The 27,507-nt window shown below is 40.7% G+C and overlaps 2 protein-coding genes and 1 long non-coding RNA gene across 4 annotated transcripts; all 3 read left to right on the top strand.

The window, feature by feature from the left end:
* Window positions 1–51: 51 nt before the first annotated feature.
* On the top strand, window positions 52–5,282 carry LOC146660185 (uncharacterized). Its single transcript, XR_014913434.1, has 7 exons — window positions 52–3,225; window positions 3,757–3,852; window positions 3,949–4,042; window positions 4,133–4,244; window positions 4,337–4,490; window positions 4,608–4,735; window positions 4,849–5,282. It is a non-coding gene; the product is annotated as an uncharacterized LOC146660185 (long non-coding RNA).
* A 4,916-nt stretch (window positions 5,283–10,198) lies between these two features.
* Window positions 10,199–13,225, top strand: LOC146660184 (uncharacterized). Of its 2 annotated transcripts, none has more exons than XM_085419933.1 (5): window positions 10,199–10,316; window positions 10,957–11,174; window positions 11,433–11,861; window positions 12,047–12,100; window positions 12,175–13,225. In XM_085419933.1, the coding sequence occupies exons 2-5, from the start codon at window positions 11,048–11,050 to the stop codon at window positions 12,615–12,617; spliced, it is 1,053 nt and encodes a 350-aa protein (XP_085276059.1). In that variant the 5' UTR covers window positions 10,199–10,316; window positions 10,957–11,047; the 3' UTR covers window positions 12,618–13,225. The 2 variants fall into 2 exon arrangements, with proteins under 2 accessions (XP_085276059.1, XP_085276058.1); XM_085419932.1 differs by having other exon boundaries at window positions 10,212–10,368.
* An 8,548-nt stretch (window positions 13,226–21,773) lies between these two features.
* Window positions 21,774–26,770, top strand: dlb (deltaB). The gene is made up of 7 exons (XM_085419931.1): window positions 21,774–22,049; window positions 22,136–22,375; window positions 22,523–22,580; window positions 22,673–22,930; window positions 23,760–24,121; window positions 24,514–24,730; window positions 24,922–26,770. The coding sequence occupies exons 1-7, from the start codon at window positions 21,999–22,001 to the stop codon at window positions 25,617–25,619; spliced, it is 1,884 nt and encodes a 627-aa protein (XP_085276057.1). The 5' UTR covers window positions 21,774–21,998; the 3' UTR covers window positions 25,620–26,770.
* The last annotated feature ends 737 nt before the right edge of the window (window positions 26,771–27,507 follow it).

The following is a 27,507-nucleotide window of genomic DNA, read 5'->3' as shown; positions in this document are numbered from 1 at the left end:
GTTTCCTATATGATGAATGCGTAAAATTGCAGAAAACATTCTGGTAAGTTATTGCCCAAACCTTTCTGTAGTTTTTATTGCTTAATGAAAATATCAATTTCTAGTAGATGGTGAAAAAACAGGAACTTTTCTGTCATTTCATTGATTATCTAATAATACTTTGGTATTTTTGAATGGCTATGTGGGAGGTCTTTATCAGCCCAAAAACTTGCACGACTTCTACAGATACAGTTGTAAGTCCAAAAATTGATGTGCTAGTTATTTTCCAAAGCCTTCTATTTGGCTGGATTGAAGTCTTTGCCGGGCTATTTCCGGCCCCTGTGCCTTACGTTTGACACTCCTACTAATACACACACACAAACAGATTTGTCAGACCCATCCTAAATTGATCTTTTTTTTACATTTAAGTAATTAACATGCCACTGAATAAAACATACAAGGGGAATTTGAAAGCTGTTTTGTGTGAATCCACAATATGTGGTCAAAGGAGCTCTTTATGCAGATGAGAGAGGCCATTCCTTAAGCTGCAAAATCAAAACTGTTTAATCAGAGAGAGCATGAGTATTTGGAGTGGTCACATCAGTGGTTTAGGATGTTCTGGGAAGACCAACAATGGTTTTTGGCAATATAAAACAAAACGCTGATATCTTCAAAGACAAGTGTGGTGGGTAATTGCAGGATCGTTTAGTAAATCGGCCCCTTAACATCATTCACTTTCTTCAAGGCTGCCATAAAGACAAAAGACTAACAAGCTGCACACCATCCATCTGCATTTAAAAGAAAAAAGAAGATGAATTAGAATGAAGTAAAAAAAAAAAAAAAAAGACAAACCTGTTCTGGAACTGTATTTTTTTGAACACATGAAGATAAAATATATCTGCACGAGAGTTGATACAGAGTAATCCATGAACATGGATGACTTCATTAGCACTTCTCGATAATGTGACAGAGGACAGAAGCAGTTGAAGGAATTCTAAAGCGTATAGTTATGCTATTTACTCATATTCAGTCTCTATTACTGGCTTGGGCCACCTTTTGCCTTTATTCTTAATGGTGCTGAGAATATTTCTGAGAGATTTGACTTGACAGCATCACACATCCCACCACATCCCAAATTGGTTTGAGATCCGGTGTCTGCAGAGGCAGTTAGAAAACAGTGAACTCAATGTCATGTTAAAGCATGGACCAGTATCCTGCTGACAGTGATCAGAAGATGAGCACATCGTGGTCATTTAAGGAACACGAGGCAGGATGGATCTATGCAGTCATTTATGCCAAATTCTGACCCTCTCGTAATTGAGACTCATTAGATCTGACAACGTCTGACAATGGCTGTGTGGAAAAATCTCTGTAGTTAAGAAGTTTCTAAAATACTCAGACCAGCCTGTTTGGCACCAACATTGACAGTCACTTACGTCACCTTTCTTCCACAGTCTGATGTTTGGTTTGGATACAGACCACAAGGATGAAATGTTAGCATGGCAAAAATCTTCTTTATGTAGCTCCTTTTAGATGTTGCCATAGCATACAGTCTGACTCCATCTCACTCTGTCTCCAACATCCTCTTCTGTCACACCGACCCTCTGCATGCTGTACTTTACTGCGTTCATTCATCTATAAACCTCTGAGATCTTACTTTTTCCTCCCTCCTGGCAGCTCTATATTCACCACCTTTTGTTCACTATCTCCACTCTCCCTCTGCACGTGTTTAAACCATCTCAGCATTGCCTCTCTAACTTTGTCTCCAAAGTACTCAACTCGAGCTGTACCTCTGATGTAAAGTACTCATGTCTAATCTTATTCATCCTAGTCACTCCCAGTGAAAACCTTTACATATTCATCTCTGCCACCTACTGCTCAGCCTCCTTCTCCACCTTCTCAGCAACATCTTATAAACCTTCCTTTTCACTCTTGCACCTGAGCTCCTGTCACACTCATCTCCATCAACTCCATCCTGCCTGTAGTCTAATTTTCACCTCACCTGTGCACTGTCTGTTGCTTTGGATAGTTGACTTCAGGTATTTAAACTCATCTACCTTCACTACCTCTACTCCTTGCATGTTCACATTTCCAGCTGTTTTCTCTCGTTCCCACAAGTATTCTGTCTTGCTTCTACTGACTTTCACTCTTCTTCTTTCCAGGGCATACCTCTGCCTCTTCAGATTCTCTTCCACCTGCTTACTATGCTCATAACAATATTATCTGGAAGCATCAGAGTCCATGGAGATTCCTACCTGACCTCGTCAGAGGTCAATCACCATTGTATACAAGATGGGGCTCAGAGCAGATCTCTGATGAAATCCCACCCCCATCTTGATCCCAGCTCATAATGCACTCAATACTGTTTCACTGACTTCACACATGTCCGTTACTACTACCCTGCCACTGCTGACCTACGTAGTACCACATTTCCTTTCTTGGCATCCTATCATATGCTTTCTCTAGATCAGGGGTGGGCAACTCCAGGCCTCGAGGGCCGGTGTCCCTGCAGGTTTTAGATGTGTCCTTGAACCAACACAGCTGATTTAAATGGCTAAATTAGCTCCTCAACGGCTGTGTCCCAATTCAGGGTCTGCACGCTTGAAGTACGCATTTTAAGTGCGGTTACGTCACCGCCACGCGACGACGGCTGTCCCAATTCGAAGTGTGCTTCAAATACATACTCCAAATGCGCCGTCGATTTCCCAAAATACCAAGCGTGGTCCGGTGCATGCTTCGTGGTCCCATATATCCCACAATTCATAGCGCGGCGGTGGGTGTGGATAAGTTTGCCGCAGAAAGGAGCTGCCGAAGAGGTTTCTTTTTTCTTTTCTCCAAACTTTATTGAAATTATAAAGCGAACAGTCAGTCATTCCAGTACATACAAGGCAAATAAGAGTAACAATATACAGTACAATGAAATAGGAAGGATAAATAAATAAAGGATAAAAAAAAGAAAAAAAGGGGGGGGGGGGGAATGTGACAGACTTCATAACAACTTTGTACACAGTAAAAAATGGAGTGTCAATATTTCAGAGTAAACCTATTTTAACCTAGATAGAGTATTTACAACTCTATGAGGAGTAAACCAGCTCTAACATCAGAGTTAAAAGTCAGTGTAAAGTTTGTTAGTCACGCAGTGAAGACTTCACTCCACACAGTGTTGATTATTACCAGTCCGCAGGCGTGTGTGGCCTCAGAGCTCTAATGCGCATGGAATTTTCTCCGAAGAGCTGCCACAGTCAGGTAAGTGAAGTTAACATTCCCATATTGGTAACATTGTTTAAAAGGTATTTTTAAACTAAGTAGCTCTTTATAGTTTCACTGATGTCGAGTGAGGACATGTTAGCAGCATTTACCCATAGGTTTAATGGCATTCCAGTAGCTACATGCTAGCAGTTGCTAAAAGTTAAGATGTTCGTTATCTTCTCACTGCGTTAATATGAACCTAAAACATTTTAACTATGTATTTCTGCTGTCTAAATAATATCATTGTCACATGTCAAATCGCACAGTTTGAACAACTAAATTACCGTTTATCAGTAAGCTAATAATCGCTAATTAGCTTACATAAGCGAACATACTTTCAGAAAAAGTGGGTAACATTACCATAAAGTTAACTTTACTGGTTTATATTATTTTAAGCAAATGCCAAAGGCATACACTACTTTAGAGTTTTGCTCATTATTTAGTAAGAAATATGTATTTTGTGTAAATTAACTGATAGCAATGTTAATGACATGTTAAGTAATATTAAGTAATGTTCCTATTTTATAGAAAGGTTTAAGAGTATGGAAAAACCAAATCTCTGAGAGATGCAACCAGAAGACGGATGAGAAACATACTTGAGGCTGAGATGACAGAATGACATGGGTAAGAATCAAAAATGTAAGATATAAAGAAACATTTTAAACATTGTATTATTTTTAATTGTGATGTTTAATGCCAATTATTGAATTTATACATTAGGACATCTCCCCCTAAAAGTGTAAGAGTGATGTATGCGCAGGGCATTGTTGCTCTGTCTCCATATCTGGAAGACCCATATTCACAACATGGATATGTAAGTAAAGGGAACTTTTCAACATTACATACATAATTGCCCTCAGAAATGTTGATAACATAGTCCTTCTTCGTTTATTTAATTACATAGAAACATTACTACGATCCAGAGAACAGTTCAGGATACATTGCATGGCGGTTGAAGACCATTCAAAGAAAAGCTGTGGAGGAAAGAAGCGTCTCAGTTTGCAAATCTCCCAAAAGTAAGTTCACTTATCATTTAAATGATACTGATGTAATTTGTAGGCAGGATTCAATCATACACCTCTCTATGTTCTGTATTTTTGCATTACAGATAGAACAAGATTTCTGACTCCTGTTTTGTGAGGTCACTGGGAGCAAATTCTTGGAGAGGTGGCTCACCAATCTCAAAGCAAAGGTTGTAAAGGAAAGTCATGGACTTGTCCCCACCTCAGAGCTCTTGGAGTTAATGTGCAATGCTGAGTCAGGTACTGAAGTTGAGAATGGTATGATTGTGACTGTTTTTATTTGCCATTGTTGGTTATATAGGTAATTCTGTCAATTCAATGTATTTTTGGAATAATTCTTTGTTTATTCGTCTGTAGGCTGGGACAGTGACTTGTCTACCATCTTGCTGCTGCTACATCTGCTACTACCATCTGCACAAGGGCGAAAGAGACCAGGAAAGATGTCTGCATCTCAAGCTGTCAATAACCTCATCAAATTCCCAAAGGTATGTTGTTTAAAATATACTTTCCATCACCTCTATTTTCATGGACAGTGAGTTGAGCTAATCTACTGTCAGAGGATAGTCACTTAATACTGTTGTTTAATGTGTTGTTGTAGGCTGGAACCAGTGTACAGCAGCATCTAGACAACATCACCCGAAGCAGTCAGTCCTACCATCTTACTCAGGGATCCACAAGAAGCAGCATTCACAGCTTCATTGTGATTGAGAAGCATGCACTTCCATGTAATGCGACAGGTTCTGTAGGAGCCCTTGATGAACTCTTTAGGGCCCATTATGTCTTTGGTACATCATACAGTTCATCCCTGACCAACTTTGTTACTTTTCTGCAACTACGACATTGGGGAAATGTCATATTGCTTTCTCTAGTGAGCATCATAGAACTGTGAATTGTAAAGGTTTGTTACGTTAATTAAATGACACTGAATTGAGAAACATAATAAATGCTGTTACTTTAACCTGTATATTTGTTATTTCCATAATGTAGGATAGATCAGTTATTTAGTAATATAGCATCATAAGATGAATATGAAAAGAATCACACTACAGAGAAATAAAAATGATATATTATTACACATCAGAGTGTTATTATTAAACTAAATTTGGAGTAAAAATAGCTCTATAAAGTGTAATCAAATTACTCTGAACAGTGTGAATAACCCTCAGTGTTAAATATTTTTACACATTTTGTTGTTAATTTTGACACTAAATTGAGTACAATTAACACTGAAAAGTTAACACTGGCCATAGAGTAAATTTAACTAATTTTGAGTGGGACCAAATGTTATCTGAAGCAGAGTTAAAATCAACTCTGTAAGTGTAAAATTGACACTTGGTTTTTTACTGTGTACTTGAAAGTTGTGACAGCTCATTCGTTAAACATTTCTGAATGAATTTCAATCAATGATAAACCTTTTTTATTGGAAGTTAATTTAATAGAGTTTAAGTAATATTCTATTTCAATCAAAAACAAATTAAATGATGGGGTTGAGTTTTGGAATTTACATTTATGTATGTGGAATTTCCCTAATAAGATGGAGCGGCCGAAAAGTGAACTGTCAAAAGTACTGAACATGACGTCACTTATTTATGAATAAGCTTAATAATTAAAGTCAGTCATATATCCACAAACACAACAAGCTGAAAGTCAGTGATTTTATATATATATATATATATATATATATTAGGGGTGCAACGATATTCGTATCGATATTGAACCGTTCGATACAGTGCTTTCGGTTCGGTACGCATATGTATCGAACAATACAACATTTATAATTTATTTTATCAATTTTCCTTCTGACGATGCTGTCTGTGTTGAGCGCTCAGTGGATCTGTGTTCGACTACTCCGCCTAGGCTGCACTGTCGAGCGCAGATCCACTGAGCGCTCAACACAGACAGCATAGTCAGGAGGAAGAGCGCAGGGCAAGCTAGCGAGACAGAAGTTAAGCTCTCCCTGCAACAGGCAAATTGAACCTCATTCAGATCTGGCGTTTGGAATTATTTTGGTTTTCATGTGACGTATGACCCTGAAGGTAAGCGAGTCATGGACTAAAGTAAAACAGTATGTTGGATGTGCCACGCAATGCTCAATTACATTGGTGTGAACTAGTGTGTTAGCTCGTTAACGTGTTGGCCGTCTAGCCCCATGCACGGAGCGATAGGCGGTAGCTCGTTAACGGAGATTTGCCGTGTTGTGGCGTTAAGGTCATTTCAACGAGATTAACCTGAAAGCACTAGTGGGAACACAACGAATATGACTGCACATTTACGCCGACATCATCCTAGTGCAAAGACAAGTGGAAGCAGACAAAAAAAAAGCAAGCATGCTACTAACTTTAGCCGAGTCATTTAGACAGCTGTTAGCACATGATTCTCCTTATGCTGCTGAGAATATAGCCCAGAAGAAGCGGATAGTATAGCTTTTATTTTGGAAAGAGCCATTTCTCTGTAATAAACTCTCTTTTCCAAAGATGAGTGATTCCTCAATCAGATACAGGGCTCGCAATATCGCTAGCCCGACGTCCTGGAGCTAGCGATTTTTTTCAGTCAGGCTACAAAAATCTCTCTGCCCTGCCCGTCGGGCTATTGTAGGAAAAATATATGTCAATGCTTTTGCATTCTTTCAGAAATGTAGCTGGGTAATTATGTCATTGGCATCGGTGAGCCACTGTCAATATGTGACATATTGAAATCGCGTTTGAATTTGCGCTTGTTTTTTTGCTTTCACTTTGCAATCGTGCGAACTGTGTATAGAGAGTGACAGTACTGATTGGTGAGTGATGATAATTTGTGCACCAATTCCTCTGACATCGTCTTATTAATCGTTAGCTTACTATGCAAACATGACAAGTGAAATCTCCCGCAGCTTACACATGTGAGAGGTTGATCGCGCAGAGAATCGCTGAGCTTATGTGAGTGAGTGTGTAAAAGCATTTCAGTTCTGCTGAGCCAAATAAGACAGGTCAGGGTGAAGAAGTGACAGCCAAAGAAAAGCTTACCACAAAACGGAGAAGTTATGACAAATCAGACTATAAGGCAAAAAGAAAGTGCAGCTTTATGGTTTCATGGACAAAAGAATTTCTGTGGCTGCGATATGATGAGCTAAATAACCAGGGCTGCACATAAGTGGTCCGCAGGTGCGCATTCGCTGTCAAAATAAAAAACACGCACAAGGGTTAGGGTTAAATTTAAAAACTGTACTTTTGAGTTAAAATATATATTTATAATTTTAATAAATGACAAATTAAAAATGCATGAACATTTTTTTGTATCGAAAAAATATCGAACCGTGACACCAAAGTATCGAATCAAACCGAACCATGAATTTTGTGTATCGTTGCACCCCTAATATAAATATGTATATATATATATATATATATATATATATATATATATCATAATAATCTGACAATACTATAAAATTGGCCATATTATATTTACATTACCACAGTGAGATGACTTTAGTCTCATGAACAACTAATTGTTATTTACTAACTAATCTTAAATGACTGTTCAGCACAGAAATGAAGCCCAACAATCATGTTTTACAGTCCCGTGGTCTCAGCCTCAGATACTCAACTAATCAAAGTGATGTCAAAAATGAATGACCAACAAAACATTTTTCTCCTTCATTTCTGTCAAACAAAGCTGTATGTAACGTGTCTCGCGGTTAGTATCATGGTTGCTAGGCAACCTGAACAGCGCGACGAAGCGTATACCGTCCCATTTCACAAGCCTCTCACTTCCGCACTTCTCGTACTTATAGTACGCACCGTACGTAGTACCCGTAGTGCGCGTACTTCAAGCGTGCAGACCCTGAATTGGGACACAGCCAACATGTCCCGCAGTTCTCCAGAGGCCTGGTAACGAACTAATCATGTGATTCAGGTGTGTTGACCCAAGGTGAGATCTAAAACCTGCAGGACACCAGCCCTCGAGGCCTGGAATTGCCCACCCCTGCTCTAGATCCACAAGGTTGTCATGGCAAAAACAAACTGGTGAAACTGAGACTTGTCAAATGTTTCCTTGAAGTTTTGTGCAAACCTTATTAAAATTAAAATAAATTAATGATTCTGCAAAGCTCGGAATAAACACTTTGCATGATGGGATGCTTAAGTACTAATGCCGCCTACTTTAAGGAGTCAGAAATATATGATTGAGAAACAGGTGGGAAGTAACAAAGTGCGAATTCTTTCTTGCTGTACAATTTCAAGGTATCTGTACTTTACTTGAGTATTTTTCTGATAACTTTTTACTTTTACTCCCTTCATTTTAACACAAATATCTGTACTTTCAACTACTTCCATTTTCAAAACAGGCTTAGTGCTTTAGGCTCAGTGGTATCATTTACAGTGTTTATACTCGTAGGCCTACTTTAGTAGGCATATGTTGTAGTCAGCTTCTAGCTAGCACTACAGATGAGGAGTAAGCATGAAGGGAGTAGCGTTTCTACTCGACATAACATTTCTATCAGCTCAACAAAATCAGCAAACACACTGCTGAACAATGGGCTGTGAGGTCAGTTTCTTGGTCATTAATATGCAAAATGTCATGACTTGACATAAAGGAGAAGGATGTACACATCCTGGACAGGGAGGAACGCTGGTTTGAGTGGGGAGTCAAGGAGGCCACTTAGGTGAAAAAGGAAAGACCATCTCTGAATCGAGGAGGGGGCCTAAGGGTACATCTTTCACCATCTTACAATGTTGTGATTGCAGCCATTTCCCAACTGCCCATTGATCAAGGGTCATGTCAATTTGCATATTAATGATCAAGAAACTGATCTCATTGTTTGCCCATGGTGCTAGTTTCAGTGAATATGTACTTTTTATAAGGATGGGGAAACCTGCATTGATCTGAGACTCAGGAAGTCACTTGGGTGATTGACTGAAAACATTACAACCAGATGATGTGTTTTATGGGTTACATGAAAATACTCTGTAGTTTGTGAAGGATAAAAAGGTTAGTTTGCATTAAAATGGTAAATTCACAGTAAAACACTGTGTTTGACTGCTACACAGTGGCTGTGGTGGTTAGTGCTGGTTTAAATCAAGTGTGATTAATTTACATTTAAGCTGATGATTCTGAGCTCCATTTACTGAATTCAATTGTTAGACCAACTTTATACCATCTAGTATAAAGACATCATACAGTATGCTGTTGGTGTAGCAAATGGAAGACAGCTCCCAGTGTAACTACTAACTGTACTTATGTTTCTTTTTATGTGTGGAGGCAAAGTCACCCTCTTGTGGTCTAAATAACACATTCAAGCTAAGCACATTCATTAGAATTAGTATTTAGATTCAAATAACATTTGTATTCTCATATGTCTGAATAATTAATATTTTATTCTGACACGGTTGGTGTGGAGCACCCACAATTTCGTTGTCCATATATATTATGACAGTAAAGGGCTATTCTATTGTATTCTATTCTAATATTGTATTTGTATGACATTAATAGAGCAGAGTTACCTGTCCATAAAAATAGATGGTATAATTGTCTTTCAAGGAGCTACTTTTTATTTTCGGACTTTGAGTACATTTCAGAGATTGTGCTTTTTTACTTTCACTTGAGTAAAGAAGTGGAATCAGTACTTCAGCGTTTACTGGAGTATTTTCTAACACAAGTATCTGTACTTCTACTTAAGTACAGACTGTATGTACTTTTGCTACCTCTGCTGAGATCACGTTGCTCTGGGACACACATCCATAGTTCCGCTATCCATCCATGGCAAACGATACCGAAATCCGGCTAGAGCCTTCAAAATAAAAGTCGCACAGCTCTAAAATAGATTATAAAACTCAGCAGTTAAATGGCCAGATAAATGATTGTCGTCGCTATATGTTAGATGTGAACCAAACACTCATAGGTAAGGTTGAATTCCCACTCTAATGCCCCTGTTTTCGTCAACAAGCTTTACTTAGCTATGTAGTTAATATTAACCGGACACAAATTGTGAAGTGATGGCGTCACAGCGGGTAACTTGACAATTGCTATCTTGGCGATAAGGAAGTTTATCTTCACGTTTCCGGACTAAATCCCAATTTATTTAACTCGGGGGTATGTTCATAATCTCATTAGCTATTTCTGCTATCGGCATGTACCTCTTGAGGTGAGGTTGCGTTTTAACAACGTGTTTGTTAGCCAAACAAGCGTAGCGTTAGCTAACGTTGCCTTGGTGCATATAGCTAGCATAGTGGGTATTTTGTAATTTTACTTTAGGCTAGCTAAGTGTTCAGCGTACTGTAATGGGAGATGACAGAGCCATCACTCAATAGAATAACGAGCGATATGTAAAGGTATCCTTAGCAAGTAGCTACGAGTGGCTTCTAAATGTAACAAGCTAACTATGCTATCGCATGTGTGAAGTGAGCACAGCATCCTCCATTGTTCATTCACTCCTCCAGAGCTGATAGTGTAAAGCTGAGCCTGAGCTATTTTCCTGCTTAACCTTGAAAGCTGTGTATGTTACAACTTAAATTTTAATTATATTAGTTTATTATGAGTTTAACTTATCGACTAACTCGAGCTCCAGAGGTGTCCGTGGCTCTTTTAAACATGCAGGAGAATAACAGATTATGAATACTACTAATCTGACGTTTCATCATGCCAGTTGTTTTTGTATAACCGTTAATCTAACATTAAACTCACATCAGAGAGACAAGACACGATTTACCGTCCACACTTTGTTGTTAATCAGACTGTTGAGCCTCCTATCAGACACCTGGAGGAGCTGAAGCACAGCAGAGACCTCAGAGCAGCTTGATACCTACCGACACAGTGTGTGAAGAATGTCTTCACCCATATACTACAATCAAGACAGTGTGACACGCTTCAAGAAAAGAAAGGCTCGTTTCTCTTTCAGTGAAGTCCACATATTGCTGGATGAAGTTAGGAAGCACCGTATGGTTGTTGTGGGTATGTATTAGCTTATCAGTTGCTTACAGCATTTAGGATTTTTATTTTTTTTAATTCAGCTCTTTCTGAAAAGATTGTGTCTGGAGAATGAATAAATGAGTGTGATGTGGCTGGTCATGAAAACGTTACCAGCAGAGGTAATTGAAACATTTAAATGTGCAAAGTATGCAAGAACTGAGTGCGAATTTCTGTATTATAATAACTTTAATCTTATGCAGTCACTGACAGTGACAGGATTTCTGTTTTTCATTCCCAAAGGCAAATTCAATCGTGGTGTGCCAACAGACATGAAAAAGCGCACATGGGCAGAGATTACTGCACGGGTCAATGAGATTGGAGAGTGCCAACGTGAGGTCATAGAAGTCATCAAGAAGTGGTCTGACCTAAAGTGTGACACAAAACGGAAAGTGGCTGCTATGAGGTCGGGGACAGTGCCCAACAGAGGCCTCAACTCACGCCTTTCCCGGGATCTTAACCAGACAGAGAAAATAGTCCTCCAGATACTGGAGATGGACGATGAGGAGCAGAGCTCCGGTGACTTCGGCCTGCTGGGGGAAGACGACGATGTGCCAGAGGAGGAAGAAGAATTGGACGAGGATGATATGATTGCAATGCAGAGCTCTCCTAATGGCGGGTTGGACATGACACCTATGCCTCCACCTTCTTCCTACAAGATAGGACAGTCAGGTAGCAAAGGGGGTCACATATTGACCTCATTTCAGTCTAAACATGAGTGCATTGTGAACACACACACATGTCCTATAAATTATTGCATGCAGTGTCTTTTTTCACATTCCTGCAATTAGTTTTATATGAACTGTAAAAGTGACAATAAAAGTGATTTGATTTGATTTGAACTGTTAATGTTGCAGGGGACTCATCACAGCCATCTTTTGATGTGCAATATGAGGTGCCTCCAGCAGAAGGTGAGCTGTCAAGAAATTGCTTTTCTGGTTTATGTTAGTACTTAGAAAATGCTGATGTGTCTTATTTTTCTCAGATACTGAAAATGCATTTGGAGACTCGGACGATGAACAAAGAGACGATATGCTTCCTTCAACTCAGACAGCAAAGCCAAAAGATGATCACCAAGCTAACAGCAGCACCCAGAAACAAGCGCAACCTCACACGTCTACTGGACTGCCGGCATCTGCGGCTGCGTTTCCGTCGCCCGGTCAGTCCTCGCAGAGCACGAGAGACAGCATGCTGCACAGTGCATCGCTGAGCCTTCAGGAGCAGCACGCCACCAACATCCTGCTGGAGACTGTGTCGCGCTCCCTGGAGCTTCTGTCGGAGTCAGTGCAGCAGCTGGCAGAGACTCAGCAGGAGTTTGTGCGCGAGTCGCTGCAGCTCCAGCGGGAGACGGTGCAGGTGCTCAGAGACTTCACAGGTGGAGCCATCGCACTCATGCATGACAAACTGAATGGACGGCCGGCATTATAACAGCAGTGACACATGGAGGTGTGAGGATCTGTTATCTCACTGACGTCACACATGACCTTCAGGTGCAGGAACTTCTCGGTTCTTTTGGACTTCACCTGTGGTTTTTAAATCAGCAGATTTTCTGTGGTTATATTTTAAAACTATTGGTAGACTCATTGTATCGTTGGAATTACTGTTTGTGTGGTTATATGAAAGTGGATTGCAAAAACAACCAATATTAGCCATAAAGAAAGAACCTGGAGAGTTTTTCGTTTTGCTACTGACAGTGAGACTCCACCACATTTTCTATTGATAAAACAACTTGTTTAAAGCCTCTGAAAAGTTCTCAGAATGCGTTTGTGTCCTTATGTTGTACGTTTCCCTTACTTTATGTCTGGAGATTATCACGTGTACTGTAATGGTGAGTGGATGTCTGCACTTGACCATTATATGGTCTTTATGTCTGAGCGCTAACTGTGGTGTGTGTTAGATACTTTTAAAATACAAGTAAGTATATTATTTGTGATTGATTTTGGTTTTTTACATTGCAAACATGAACACTTGAATATGAAAATTTCACTAAGTTCTTTTAAAAATATAATAAACTGGTGTATTTAAACAGAACATAAGCCAACCTCTGAGCTGTGATCTATAACATGCAAACACTCTACAATTTCCAAGTGTCCTTTTGTGCAGGAACTAAGTGCTTCCGGTGAAGCTACCATCTTTAAATTACACCCTGAAAGTCCTATTCTGATGACTAGCACATCTGAGATGCTTGGTTGATCTCTTGCAGTGTGTCAAATGGGAAACGTCATGTTGTGTTTGACTTTGAGAAAGAAGGTTAAGTCAGAGAGGCACATCTAGCGAATATGGGTCATTTCTACTGAATGTGCTTCCCTCAGGAGATTACAGTAGTGCTGTTGCACATAGTAGCTTAAATATCTTAGAAATACATTTAAAGATTTATCATTTATGTGTAATATTTTATCACCCAAGATTGTGTTATCTTTAAATAGCTCTCACTAAATCCTGACAGTGCAGACCAGCGGTGTCAACAGAAACACCCAGCAAGTGTTGCAGGAGTACAGATGTAGCAGCAGGGGGCTCTGCTGCACTGATTGTCCAGGATGGTCTGTGCTGAGATGATGACAATTTGCTTTTTTTGTATAAGCATTCTCTACATCAATGTGCAAATGCATCTTATATGGAAACAACTGTGTGAAGCTATCAGAATAGCTTGTTAGTTTGTGGATCATTCCAACAACAATAAGAAGAATGTTAACTTTATGTACACGACACCTCTTGAAACCTTTACAGAAGACAAGATAGAACACAAACAGTTTATAAGTCAGTGCACATGTACTGCATTGTTGTGGCTGTGCTCCAAACTCTCTTTTGGGATTGACAGAAATAAACTGAATGTATCCCAATAAATCCACGCTCTGTTGTTTACTGTAGACTAAAACATGAATTTCCGTCTCTCCGCTGACAGATTTAATGAGCGTAATGAAGTTTCTGTCTTTTGGCATAAATATGCAGCCTAGCATTGTCAGATGTTGGGGTGGTGGTAGCCTCATTTATAGAGAGCTTCTCCTAATTAAATGCAGTGACAGATACTGACACACACATAGAGAGAGAAAGAGGAATGGTTAAGTCGAACTGCATTGTTCTCCTGCAGCCCTTCTGCCTCAGTTGGTTAAACAGCTGCCAGGGCTGGGCCGGCGTGCCGCAGCAGGGAGGGGAGGAGGGCGGGATCCAGCAGGAGTTCAACAATCTGATGCCATTTCCTCCATCGCTGAGTGGTAGGGGGCAGCATTATTGTGTCTGGATGGGGGCTGGGGTCCTGAATAGGCAGCTGTATTCACATTGTGAGCGGGTCTTTCACCTTCAGTTCCTTACGGAGCCCTTAAAACTGAGACTTAAGCCTTTCTGAAAAGACCTTATTCACTTTGAGTGCCTATAAAACTGTATTCTGCCAGATTCCAACCCCCCCTCTTCTTCTTTGAGAATAAAGTATGACTTATTGGAGGGTACACTAAATCTACACACGATTCCATTCAGTTGTTAAATACCTTCATAGGCTGGATTTCTCTGTACTATTCCACACGACATGGTGCATTATGGTCAGAAGAATGAATGTCAAAGGTAAAAAATGCTGTGACCCATATAATAAAAAAGGTAGATTAAAACAAACAAGGTTGGATCAAATAATATACTAGACTTTATATTTTAGAATATGAGAACTACTTGCTTTGAACAGTATAGCTGCTGAAACACTGTAACAGTCTTTAGTTAAAATAGTTAGTGAAACACACTCTTTCTAGCTATAGTGTAAATGTTCACATTTCTGCAGAGCCGCTCACCATTTGGCAAGACAACAGATTTCAAGAGGCACATTGAAAAGGGTAAAAAGAAAAAAATCTATCCATCGATCTGTCCGTCTGCAAGTCTATATGTAAGTTTCCTCCCCCTTTCTAATGCCCCAGTTGACCCCTTGGCCTTTCCTTTTCTTCAGTTTTCACCAACACCTGTTTTCATTCCCTCGTTCATCCAGCTCCCCCTTTCATCTCCCATCTGCCACTGAAGCTGCTGCAGGGCTAAGTATGGAAAGGTAGGACTGGAGGAAGCCAGAGCTGCTGCTCAGCTTGGACGGGTTTAGATAATTATCATGATTTCTTTTGTGCCCTAACAAAAGCATAATTATGCATCTGCTGCTAAGCCAAAGACTTCACTTTTATTTACTTCATCGCGGCCGTTGTTTCGGGAAGGATTTGGGACTTGATCGGAGACACAGATTTCTTCCTTCCATATATTAAAGCAATTTTTAAAAATTTCTTTAAAACCATATAAACTGGATCTGTGAAGTTATACAAAGACAATAACAGGTTGCACCCATTAAAAGGAACTCGGGCAGTTTTTTATCTGCTTCCCTTTTTTTGATCAAACTCTTCATTTTTCTCACAGAGTGGGCAGATTTCTTTCTAGAAGAACTTTGAAGACAGTCATCCTCATATTAACCTGTTTAGCCTGCATGTCCCCAGGACTTAATTTACCAGCATTATGAACACTACCATGGACACACAACCTGCAGAGGAGGGAACAAGTGTCAGTAAATACTAGCTGCTGCAGTATTATTGCTGTTGTTGTCTGTGGAATTGTGAAAGTGTTAGAAAGATGAATATGAATAAGATGTTATTAATAAAAAGAACGAGAATAAAATAAATGATCAGAGAGAAATCATAGAATATAAGAGAAGAGAGTCTACTCTTGTGTGATATTACTTCAGTATCAAATTATTCCATATTATGGGTGAAGGATTTGGTTTTACCATTGCAGTTGCACCCAGGTCCCTAGCATTCTCCTCTGTCACACCAACCATCTGCATACCCTCCTTTATTACATCTATGAACCCACTCTGTGGTCTTCCTGCTTGGCAGCTCCATATTCAACATCCTTTGTCCAATATATCAACTTTAACTTCTCTGTACATGTAGAAACCACCTAAACTTGCTTCTACTATAACTTAGCCTCCAAACCTCTCATCCCAGCCTGTTGCTCTGATATGTCTATCCTGTCCATTGTAGTCACTCCCAATGAAAAACGTTCATTACTCACCTTTAGCTGAGGTAACTGCTGTACCTCTTGAGCCACACCCAACTCCTATAGCACCTGGTACCCCCATCCAAGTACTAACCAGGCCTGACCCTGCTTGGCTTCTGAGATTAGATGTGATTGGGTGTAATCAAGGTAGTATGACCGTAGCCTCAACCAGTGGTCATTTTGTGAGGACAAGCTGATATCAATTAGACCAAAGTGAAACCATTCTGTCATAATTCTTCCCATCTATTCTTTATATTACTTTCATCCTTTGGAAATTAGGCATTATCAGAGGAAACAGGCTTGCCTTTAATTCCACTCAATTCTCAATTTCATGGACGTGTCTGTGTCCTATTAGAAAAGGCTTGAGCTTGTCAGGCTGAGAAAGCAGCAGCTTTGCTTCAGGTTTGTGCATGCTCATTGTGGATAAACTTCAGGTCCTTGATGGGAGACTGGTTAGAGATCAGGGTGCTGGACAAGCTGCTGCTGGCTCCAATTTCCCTGCTCTGAGATTAACAGTTGCTCGTTTTTGAACAGAAATAGCATCATTAAGCAGAAAAGTTTTCTCTTGCTGACCATATTGGGCAACATGTTTGATGTAGAGGAGCTAGAGTGCAGTGTGAAGAAATTCTTAATAACTGCTTTAGCACGTTAGCAAAGAAAACCCTGATGATAGAGTGCAGAGGTCGGCTCCTGCCACGTGCACTTTCATGAAACAGGCAAGATGAACCGGAGCACACTCGGACTGCATTTTCACATTAGCATCTCTTAGAAATAAATGGGTGGAATGAATGTACAACGTTTAACCAAATGTTAAACTATTTTCATAATCTCTTTCTGATTATGTCTATTCCTTCCTCCGCTGCTGCTCTGTTTCCTCCCTCCTTTCCTCCTCACCTCAGAGCCTGAACTGAAGTCCGGGCTCTAACACATGAAAACGTGCATAAACATGCTTTGTTCCTGATATTGCCACAAGTACTTATCATCAGCATATTAAACCCTAACCAACAATTTACTGCAATATTTCTATTTAGAAAACTTCGTAACAGACGGTAACTTATTCTTATTCTTGTACTTTTACATCTATTTTGTGCTTCTTTAGTTCTATATTTGATAAATTCTCCACATAAGGTATTTTTCTTTTTACAGACAATATTTACAGCTGACCTTGTGATGGATTATCTATATAATCTGTTTTTTTTATTTTGCTGTATTTTTTATAATGTAATAATTTAAATATACTTTGTTTTGTTTAAATATTTTCTCAGTGAATCTTTCTCAGTTTTGCACATACATATATTTTTAAAAAGCACTCACTGAGTCTTCCATTTCTCTTCCAGCTGTTTGTAGAAATATTTTATTATTATTTGCAATTACATGAAGGCCCACAGCAGACCATATGAACTGGATGAGTAACCAACTTTCACAGGAGGGCATTCAACTCAAGTCACTGTGCTACTCAGGAAAACCAAAAAACTGAAAATGAACCAAAATCAAAAACCCTTTACAAATAGTATACTCATGGAGAAAACAGGAGAGATTTTTTTTTCTGGGTGCAGAAGTGGATTGATCAACTCACCACACACTAGGACAGAATATCCTGTTTTCATTTGTTTTGCAATTTTGAAGCAGGGTTATGCTTTAAAGCTGCATGAGCTGATGAATGACCTCTTTTAGTTTCAAGGAGACATGAGCTGCACTTCCCAAAGTCTGACCTGCATAGAGCCACCTGCTCAGGGTCCTCCTCACTCAGGATGGTCACCGTGATTGCTGCAGAAGCAGAACTAAACTACTGTGAACCAAATAATTAAACTGAGCGTGCACTGCAAATACCCATTCAAACAAGTGTTTTTCATTACCAAACTGTATGAATTAATGTAACTATGCCAGCCCTTTCCATTTTTATTTTAAACATCTAAATGATTATGAAGTATTTTTGTAAAAATAAATAAATAAATAAATAAAAATCTTTGTTTAATATGACTTGCCTGGAATGATATTAAGAAATGTAGATCAGCACAAAGGAAATAATTGAATGTTGTGGCAGCTTTGAAAGGAGAAGTTTGGGGCCTAGAAGGATTACAAGCACAGCCTGGAGGAAGTAAGCAGATACAGATGTCCTGAGCAGATGAGAAGTAAATTTCCTAAAAAACTTTAAGAAGGTCATTTCATGACATGTGGCTGGAGGCTGTAAAGATGAGAAGATACTGTATATTTGTTAGTTTTAGCCAGTGACTTGCCTCATAATACACTTCCAGCTATCTCACACCTCTTTGACTCATAAATTTATTCAGTGGGGAGGTGGCAAGGCTTTTCTGGTACCCAGCAGTGCATCCAGCATCTTAATGAGATAAACCAATAAGTCACATAGCATGCATAAAATTAGAGGCTGCCTGCATATGGGCGCACACAAACAGAACATCACAACCCAGTACACATCCATCCCGTACCTCCCATTGTTGTGCAGTCAGACAACAGGACGGGACTCCAGAAGTGGCCACAACCGGCTGACTTCTCCCCTGAGAGCCTGCGCGAGTCAGATTTGCAGCAGCTACCCTCCCTTCAAGAGTCCTCAGGGAGAAGGATCTCCAAGCTGCTGCGGGGCCATAGACGAAGCAGATGCCGACCACTCAAACTAATGGGAGGTCCGCGGCGGCCGGGGTGGGGGCTTACATAACTCTTCTTTGGTTCCCATGCCCTGTGGCACGTTCATGTCACACCCTCGCAAGTAATACAGATGACAACAGCAGTGAGGGTGCACTGTCCATCTGCTCCCCACACAAAGACACAGGCATCCTCCTGCAGCATCTGCAGGAGGATGCAGATACTGTATACGCTCAGAGTGCACACATTAAAGAACATTGCTGTCTCACCCAGAGGAACAACAGATAAGGTAATTGTCATGTCTGTGTGACACGAGGGCTGTAGGATGGACATATGATCTGATGTACAGGAACAGGTGTTCCACACATCCTTTGCTTCATGACATAAAACCACACAGAGCATCTGATACGTGCACAAAAACAAACAACTGCAGCTCTGATGTTTTGCATTATTTATGGGCTCTAACTTCTAACACACATCAGCAGACGGATGGCTATTTTTTTTCAGTTAACCAGTTGAAGCACAGATATTTGATCATTTTCTCTGCCGTTTTGTATTCTCACATTGTGATCATCATGGTAAAAAAATAAAAAACAAAATAATTGCTATATCAATGGGGATTTTTTGAAAGTATCAAGAAGTTAAACTGATTTCAAACTTTATTGTCTCTCCTTTTTGGGCAAATGAATTCGACCTAAAATAAAAGTTTATACAAAAAGAACAATTACAAAATTGTTAACAGCACGAGTCAAAATCAACACCCGCAGGTCAAATCTGGTCTCTACCCACAGTCCACAAACATGAGTGTTTGGTCCTGATGATTCTACAATTTAGGTAGCAAACATGTGCAGAACCAAGGATTTATATGGATTTGTACTTTTCAGTGATCAGTAAAATATATATAACATACAGGTGACTGCATTACACTGAGTCTGATCTCAAAGTGATGGGGCTGAAAGGACATTTCTATGTGCAGCCAGGTCCACAGCAGAAGTTTCCACTGTGCGGTACATGATGTTTTTCTCAATGTATCATAAATACATTGTTATTCTCACCATAAATGTGTTTATTTTTTGTGTTAGAAACAAAACAAAACAAACAGTTGAAAAGTTTGTAATGAGGTGATAGCTGGCAATCAGGGCCAAGTCGGGAGAGCACATAGTGCCAACTTTAAAAACAACACAGATTACAAAAACGATAAACCTACAAACCTCCTCCTCATGGGTACTCCTCAGTTAACTGAAACGAGATTTTTTCCCCCATAAAACTCAGATGGTTTAAGTTGATGGATGGATGCAACAGATAACAATTCAAACAGACAAGAAAGTTAAAGAAGACACAACAACTCCTCTCCTGTCCAAGCAGGATTTATTTGGCCTACAGGCATACGGTTACACCTGCCCAATCAAACTATTGCTAAATCGTCCTTTTTTCCAAGGCTGTCGATATTTTAAAGGAGGACTTTTGTTGCGCTTTTAGAATGTTTCCTTTCCGTATTGTGCTCGTTATCTGCAGAGAAGCGTGCCAGGATATTCAGGGGGCCACTTCAGGCACGCGTTCCCCTTTCTCATTTTAATATCAATAGGTATCCTCCCGTCGTCCAGCCCCCGTCACAGCACACATATACCAACTGACATGTCTGTAAAATGAAAAAAATAATGAACGTAGCTGAAATGCCTTGGGGTTACCATGGTGGAATCATGTGTCAGATTTTATATATTATATTATTTATTCAGTATTAATATTGTTAATTTGTGCTACAGTGACTCATCAATCCACTGTAGTGACAGGGATTTTGGAACTGAAGCACTGGGATGAAGAATTGGTTAACTCACCTTCAAACAAGTATTTATATTAATAAACAGTCAAGCTGCCACATTTTTATTTTGTGCTTCTCTACAGCTTCGATAGCATTAACACTTACTTGAACTAAAACATTAACTGGCTACTAAAATGGATAACAACAAAGGTCGGTGGCAATGGTAGGATCAGTTCAAGGTCTAAAGCTAACAGTTTAGGTGTGTTTACTCTCCTGCGACAGGTGCGGGACTCGGCAACAGACCGGAGTTTTTTCTTAAATCAATAAGGGGTTAGTGGTTTGTGCGCGCCCGCGCAGTGGAAGAAGACGCTTTGAGGAGACAATAGCCGGGTTTGGAACCCCCCAAGGCGGATCATGTGCCGCTGATTATCATACAGCTGTTCGGATGAGGTTCAGACAAAGGCAACAGAGAGTCTCAACGACTCCCTGGTTACGCCTGCACACACACGCGTGCGCGCGCGCCGCCTTCTTTCTTGTGACACAAGAGCACAACAGAAGTCTGAATGACCGCTACACACACAATGCGCGCTTATCCGGAACCTGCCCACTCTTTGTCACCTCACACGCGCCACAGCAATTAGAAGGTTGAATACTATTCTTTGCTCCCTTCTGATCTTTAGTGTATGTATAAAACACTTTCTAAACTATGATATACAGCTAGGAAAATGGCGAAGAGCCCACTGTCATGATTCATGTGGGAGGTCTTGAATGCTTTGGAGTGCGTTTGATTAAAACTGCAACAAAATTCTAAATACAGAAGAAAAAAATCCTTTCAGAGAGAAAAGAAGTTCTGATTTAAAACTAACTCCAAACACGCTTCAACGCCCATCAATAAAAGTTGGATCGTTTACTATCAAACTGACTTTATTGTCTATTTGTGACAATCTAGTCCCATCACCTGCATCGGCTTGCTTTTTTTCCTGGCTGATCAAGAATCGTACAAACTTGATAAACGTATCTTCATGTACCAGCTTCTAATGCATATTCCAAAGAACTTTGTCCAGATGTAACGAGTGTTCCCTAAATCCCTAAGCAGGCCCCTTGTGTCTGGATGCAAATCTACTCCCCTGAGGTCTGCCACGGCTCCACCTCTTTGCCTGTGACGCGCAGATCAGAGGGTATAAAACCGCTCTGCGCCTTTACGCACCAGAACCCAAACAAGACGAGTGCCAATAAGAGGTGAGAGGACAAAGGAGAGGACTACCAAGAGGTCTCAGGATACCCTGAAAAGATAACAGATTTCAGAGTGATGAAAAATATTTGAGAGATTTCCCCTCCACTGTGACAGCATCCTGAAGTGATCTATCTGTCTGGCATTGTGACGCACGGCGAATGAGGAGCTCCAAGCTTTAAACTTGGAAAAGCAAACTTCAGGAAAAATGGCACATTTGCATCTGAGATGCCTATTGGCTCTGGCCTTAGTGCACGTTGTAAGTTGTCTTCAGTTTATGCTCAAATAACACCCCGAAGACGTCTTTACGCCGTGATATCTTATTTTATTTATTTCTCATTACAGGTTTTGTCCTCTGGTGTGTTTGAGCTGAAGATTCATTCCTTCCACACCGCGCAGCGGATCTGTCGAAGACACAGGGACTGTCACATTTTTTTCAGAATTTGCCTGAAACACCCGGAGGATGTCATCTCCGCAGAGCCGCCCTGCACCTTTGGTACCGGACAGACCAACGTCATCAGAGCCGATCACACCTCGATCTCCAGCAGCGCTCCCATCAGGGTGCCTTTCCACTTCAAGTGGCCGGTAAATAAATAAAAAAGAATATCAGTTACACAAACAGTGGTGCTGGAGTTCATATACCCGTTTAAAATATTCATAGTTTACGTCCGCTACACATCCCTGATCTCGAACTTACCAAGTACTGATGCGCTTTCCCCCTCCTGTTTTTAGGGAACATTTTCGTTGATCATTGAAGCCTGGAACGCTGAATCTCCCACTGAATACACAGGTAGGTTGTTTTAAATAACTGACCCTATTTAAGCCAAACCAACATATCTTGCGGAAGGGTATTTGTTTTACAACTTTCTGTAACCCTTGCAGACAACCAGAACAACCTCGTGAGCCGTTTGGCGACCAGAAGGAGACTTGCCATTGGAGAAGACTGGTCCCAGGACGTGCATTTTGGAGAACAGAGCGAGCTGCGCTACTCCTACCACGTCTTCTGTGACGAGTACTACTTTGGAGACGGCTGCGCTGACTATTGCAGGCCGAGGGATGACACGCTGGGCCACTACACCTGCGACGAGGAGGGCAACCGCATCTGCCTGGAGGGCTGGAAAGGAAACTACTGCTCTGAGCGTAAGCGTTCATGATTGATGACTTGAAGTGTCCATGAGAAAGGCACTTGAGTTTGCCATACTCTTTTATGTTGCGGTGGCTTTATCATATAGTGTATAACAAATACGTCTACTTAAGTTAGTTCACCTGTTTATCATCTTTTAAAACAAACTTACAACGCTGATAAAACGGAAATTCAAATTTTCTCACTATAGTTTGATCAAAAATGTTAAATAAATGTAGAGAAAACAATTAAATAGAATTAAATCAAATAAAAAATGTTCCTAAAAAATCAATAAAAACGTTGAATAAATGCACAAATATAAGAAATGTAAGGACTGAGATAGATAGATAGATAGATAGATAGATAGATAGATAGATAGATAGATAGATAGATAGATAGATAGATAGATAGATATGTATGTATAAAAAAAATATGATGAGCAAGATTTATAAAAACATTACACAGATGCTCATCAGCAGATATCCTGTAGAGTTTTTTTTTTTTAATAAGGCGGGGTTTGGTATTCCATCTACCTTTTGTTGTGTTACAATGTGACAAAGAGCTGTGACCATTGTTAGACATACACATTTTTCAAGGTGATCAGGCTACGTGTGTGTGTGTGTGTGCACGTGTGTGTGTACTTGTGTGCATGTAATCGGGAAGAGATAAAAGAAAGCATTTTCTCCGGCAGTGTGCCTACCAGCTGCTTGGCTTAATGCTTAACCAATAGTGAAGTCTGGAACAGGGCTGGGGTCAGACATGGGGCCCTGTATGTGTTTGTGTGTGAGATGTATGAGAAGGGGTGCCCATTGTAATCACACACCCTCCCCTCCCTCTCCCCCCCAGCCATCTGCTCGGCGGAATGCAGTGAGAGGCATGGCTACTGCGAGGCCCCAGGGGGCTGTACGTGCCGCATGGGCTGGCAGGGCCCTTCCTGCAATGAATGCGTCCGCTACCCAGGCTGCCTCCATGGGACATGCAGCCAGCCGTGGCAGTGTAACTGTCAGGAGGGTTGGGGGGGCCTCTTCTGCGACCAGGACCTGAACTATTGTACTAACCACAAGCCATGCACCAATGGTGCCACTTGCACCAACACAGGCCAGGGCAGCTACACCTGCAACTGCCGGCCCGGCTTTGGAGGTACCAACTGCGAGCTGGAGACCAACGAGTGTGACAGCAACCCCTGCAAGAACGGAGGCAGCTGCAATGTGAGTCAACAATCAGTTTGTCTGCTTATTATAACGATGCAATAAGAGCAAGATAAGATAAGAAAAACTGATCCCATGCAGGCAAGTTTAAGTTTCACAACAGCAGGAGATAGGATAGGCCATGTGCAGCAATATACTGCAAACAACAGAAGAAAATGAATGGATGGATTATAAACTGTGCTAACAAAAAAAGAAAGAAAGAAAGAAAGAAATAAAAGAAAAGTCAAAATTGCACTTGAGGGAGTAGAACTAGATGATTGCTCTCTACTGGTCTACAGAAGATTTGACACAATGCATACAGAATAGTTCTTGGCAGCGAAATAGATCGGCTGCTTACGTCTTATTTTCTAGATCTTTGCTCTGTGAGCTGAAGGTTTTCTTTCCTTCCACAGGACCTGGAGAACGACTACTCCTGCACCTGTCCTCAGGGATTCTATGGGAAGAACTGTGAGATCATTGCCATGACTTGTGCAGATGGTCCCTGCTTCAATGGCGGCACCTGTGTGGAGACAATGACCGGAGGCTACACCTGCCGCTGCCCTCCCAGCTACACTGGCTCCAACTGTGAGAAGAAGCTGGACCGCTGCAGCAACAGGCCCTGTCTAAATGGTGAGTGTACATCTTGTGGCTGAAGTACAAATCAACCAACCTTGGCTCTTCGTCAGTGGTGAAGTGTGACTCTCAGCACTTCTGCATGAATGCACTTGTACCAAATGTAATCCAATTAACACTCCTTCTTTAAACGACTGGCCACCTTCTGATTTAATGGATGCTGAACAGAGTGTTTCTCTCTTCTGCAGGCGGTGAGTGTCTGGATCTCGGCCAGAGCATCTTGTGTCGTTGTCAGGCAGGCTTCACAGGTGCCAACTGCCAGGTTAACATTGACGACTGTGCCTCAAGTCCCTGCCAGAATGCTGGAACCTGCCAAGATGGTGTAAATGACTACACCTGCTCCTGTACTCTGGGATACACTGGCAAGAACTGCAGCGTGCGCTCAGATGCCTGTGGTGCCCATCCCTGTCAGAACGGTGGCACTTGTTTCACCCACTTCACTGGGCCCGTGTGCCAGTGCCCCAAGGGCTTTATGGGTCCCAGTTGTGAGTTCACGCTTCAGCCCAGTTTCAAGCCAGCTTTGCGCCAAACCTCCCAACCCTCATCTACTACCCTCACCCTCTCCTGCGCTCTGGCTATTCTGGTACTAGTCCTGGTTGCAGGGATCCTCTACTTGAGGAGGAGGAGGAGAATGCAGGGAAGGAAGCAGCTAAGAGACACTGCAGTTTATAACGACTTGGAGACAGTCAACAACCTGGGTGGAAGCGAAAGAGACGCCTTCCTCGGCCCCAATGGCCTCTTCAAGATCAGCAACAGCACAGCCCGTCTCAGCCTCTCCCTCTGCCCAGATGGCAGACCGGGCTACAGGCACAACCCTGTGGAGAACAGCCTTTCCAGAGGGGAGCGTCAGGACTTCATGTGGAGAGATGAGGCAGGACTGAGATGAAAAGCGACAAAGCACAGATTTGAAAAACAGGGAAAGAAACACATTAGCACTTGTTGCTCCTCTTTCGATATGTACAGTGAGGGAAGGAGTAAATCCACGAGGTGGAAACCACTCGTGCTCACAAACCAATATAAACATCACTGAAAAAAGCAAAATTGTGACAAATAAACTATTCTGATATAGATGATTTATTACTGAGAAGGTATCCGGGGCCAAGCTCTTCCATGTGTAAGACCCAAAGAGACAAATAATATGATCCACTGTTCATAGGACCTAAAACACAAAACCAAATACAGGAAGATCCGATATCCAGGCCTCTTTTGGAAAACTGGCCCAGATGTGTTTTGCTGGGTTATTCTTTTGAATATGTTCACTTTGTTGTTGTTTTTTTTTAACACTCAAATTTTCTTTTGCTTTTCAATCTTCCTTTTGCCATTATTTCCTTGTTGTGCGTACCATCATTTTTTTTTATCCTTTTATTATTAATTATTATTTATTTATTTGAAAACTCGTGTTTATGGTTTCACTTTGTCACAGATGTAGAGATATATTTATATGATGCTAAATGAAGACCGATGCTTGATGCTGTGCATGGATGTTTTGTAGGCTGTGTGAGATATCCCAAAGATATGATGGGCAGGGATATAATGAGAATGTGCTTTTTCACATAACGTCAGCCATCACTGTAATTTATATAAATATATATAATATAGTACTGCTGTTCATGTGCCATTTTGAGTTCATGCCAAAGTTTGTTTTATGTTGCATCTTTTCATTCATATTATTTATTTGTAAGTTCATTATGTCATGGTTGTGATGTGAAATAAAACTTTGCTTTAAAGCGATCTGAGATTTTAGGATTCTGTTCCACAGGCTTGAACAGTCCTGTTTTACATGGTATCAGTGGTGATTTATATTCTGGTTGATCTAGGAGGCAATGACTTCAGAGCTCAAATATATATTTTTAAATAAACTAGTTTAACTATTTACTAATTCGCTCAAAAAAAAAGGTCAAGATGCTGAAAAATGCATCTTCATTGCACTCACACACGGAAATTTCGAACCAGTGACTATCAGTCCGGTTCTTGTGTACTTTGGCTGACCTCAGATCTTTCTCCCTGTTTCTCTTCCTTAAGAATGGCTTCTTAGCAGCCACCCTACCGCTGTGACCATTCCTGATGAGGCTTCTGTTAACTGAACAGATGCTGTTCAGTTTATTAAACCTATTTTGCCTTCCAATTTTTCTGCTTCCTCAGATTTCTTTTCCAGGAACACACTGCACACTTTGCTGAGATACAGCAAGTTTTTAGTTTATAGCTCTTCAGGAATGAACTCGCCGATGCTATTTTATACCCATCAAACTATGTTCTGTTTGGCACTTTTCATAGATTCAACTAAAGAAATCAGAACAAATGAGGTGTTTTTGTAAGAAAGTAACTAAATTGGCAATTACAATAGAAGTGATTCTGTCTCCTTGGAGGCAAAATGTAAAGAAATGATAGGGTAGCTCAAAACACTTCTGGATTTTTATGTTAAAGTGAGACGGAAAGTACTAACTACAACAGCTGCAGGACAGAATTTATGTATAAACGCTGCGACATAGTTAAAAGACAATATGCAGGACGGTGTTTTTACAGCTATCTAAAAAGTGTGAGGAAACTGTATCACATGTTTGTTTATTAATTAATATTATAGATTTCCTCCATGGTTTTTCTTGATAAAAGCTCTGCATGTTACTGGTGTAAATACATCTGGAATGAGAAAATAACTAAAATCAGAGACAGCTTTAAGCCTTCAGGACCCTCTCACGTGGAATCAGCTCGCAGTTTAGATTAAGGAGACAGAAACCTTCTCTAAAACTTGGTTTGATAAAGCTTACAGTTAGCCC

The sequence above is a fragment of the Rhamphochromis longiceps genome, linkage group LG10 (genome assembly GCF_057381845.1).
Source record: "Rhamphochromis longiceps isolate RC_006_pf linkage group LG10, R_longiceps_female_GT1.1, whole genome shotgun sequence".
Taxonomy (NCBI): Eukaryota; Metazoa; Chordata; class Actinopteri; order Cichliformes; family Cichlidae; genus Rhamphochromis; species Rhamphochromis longiceps.
The sequence above is the reverse complement of the archived record's forward strand: the minus strand, read 5'-3'. Positions and strand labels throughout refer to the sequence as shown.

Bases quoted from the DNA above. Each gene is read 5' to 3' on its own strand.
- LOC146660184 (XM_085419933.1), top strand. From the start codon at position 11,048: ATGTCTTCACCCATATACTACAATCAAGACAGTGTGACACGCTTCAAG. The intron at 11,862-12,046 runs GTAGCAAAGGGG...TTAATGTTGCAG, and splicing joins CTACAAGATAGGACAGTCAG to GGGACTCATCACAGCCATCT. The intron at 12,101-12,174 runs GTGAGCTGTCAA...TATTTTTCTCAG, and splicing joins TGAGGTGCCTCCAGCAGAAG to ATACTGAAAATGCATTTGGA.
- dlb (XM_085419931.1), top strand. From the start codon at position 21,999: ATGGCACATTTGCATCTGAGATGCCTATTGGCTCTGGCCTTAGTGCAC. The intron at 22,050-22,135 runs GTAAGTTGTCTT...TTCTCATTACAG, and splicing joins CTCTGGCCTTAGTGCACGTT to GTTTTGTCCTCTGGTGTGTT. The intron at 24,731-24,921 runs GTGAGTGTACAT...TCTCTTCTGCAG, and splicing joins CAACAGGCCCTGTCTAAATG to GCGGTGAGTGTCTGGATCTC.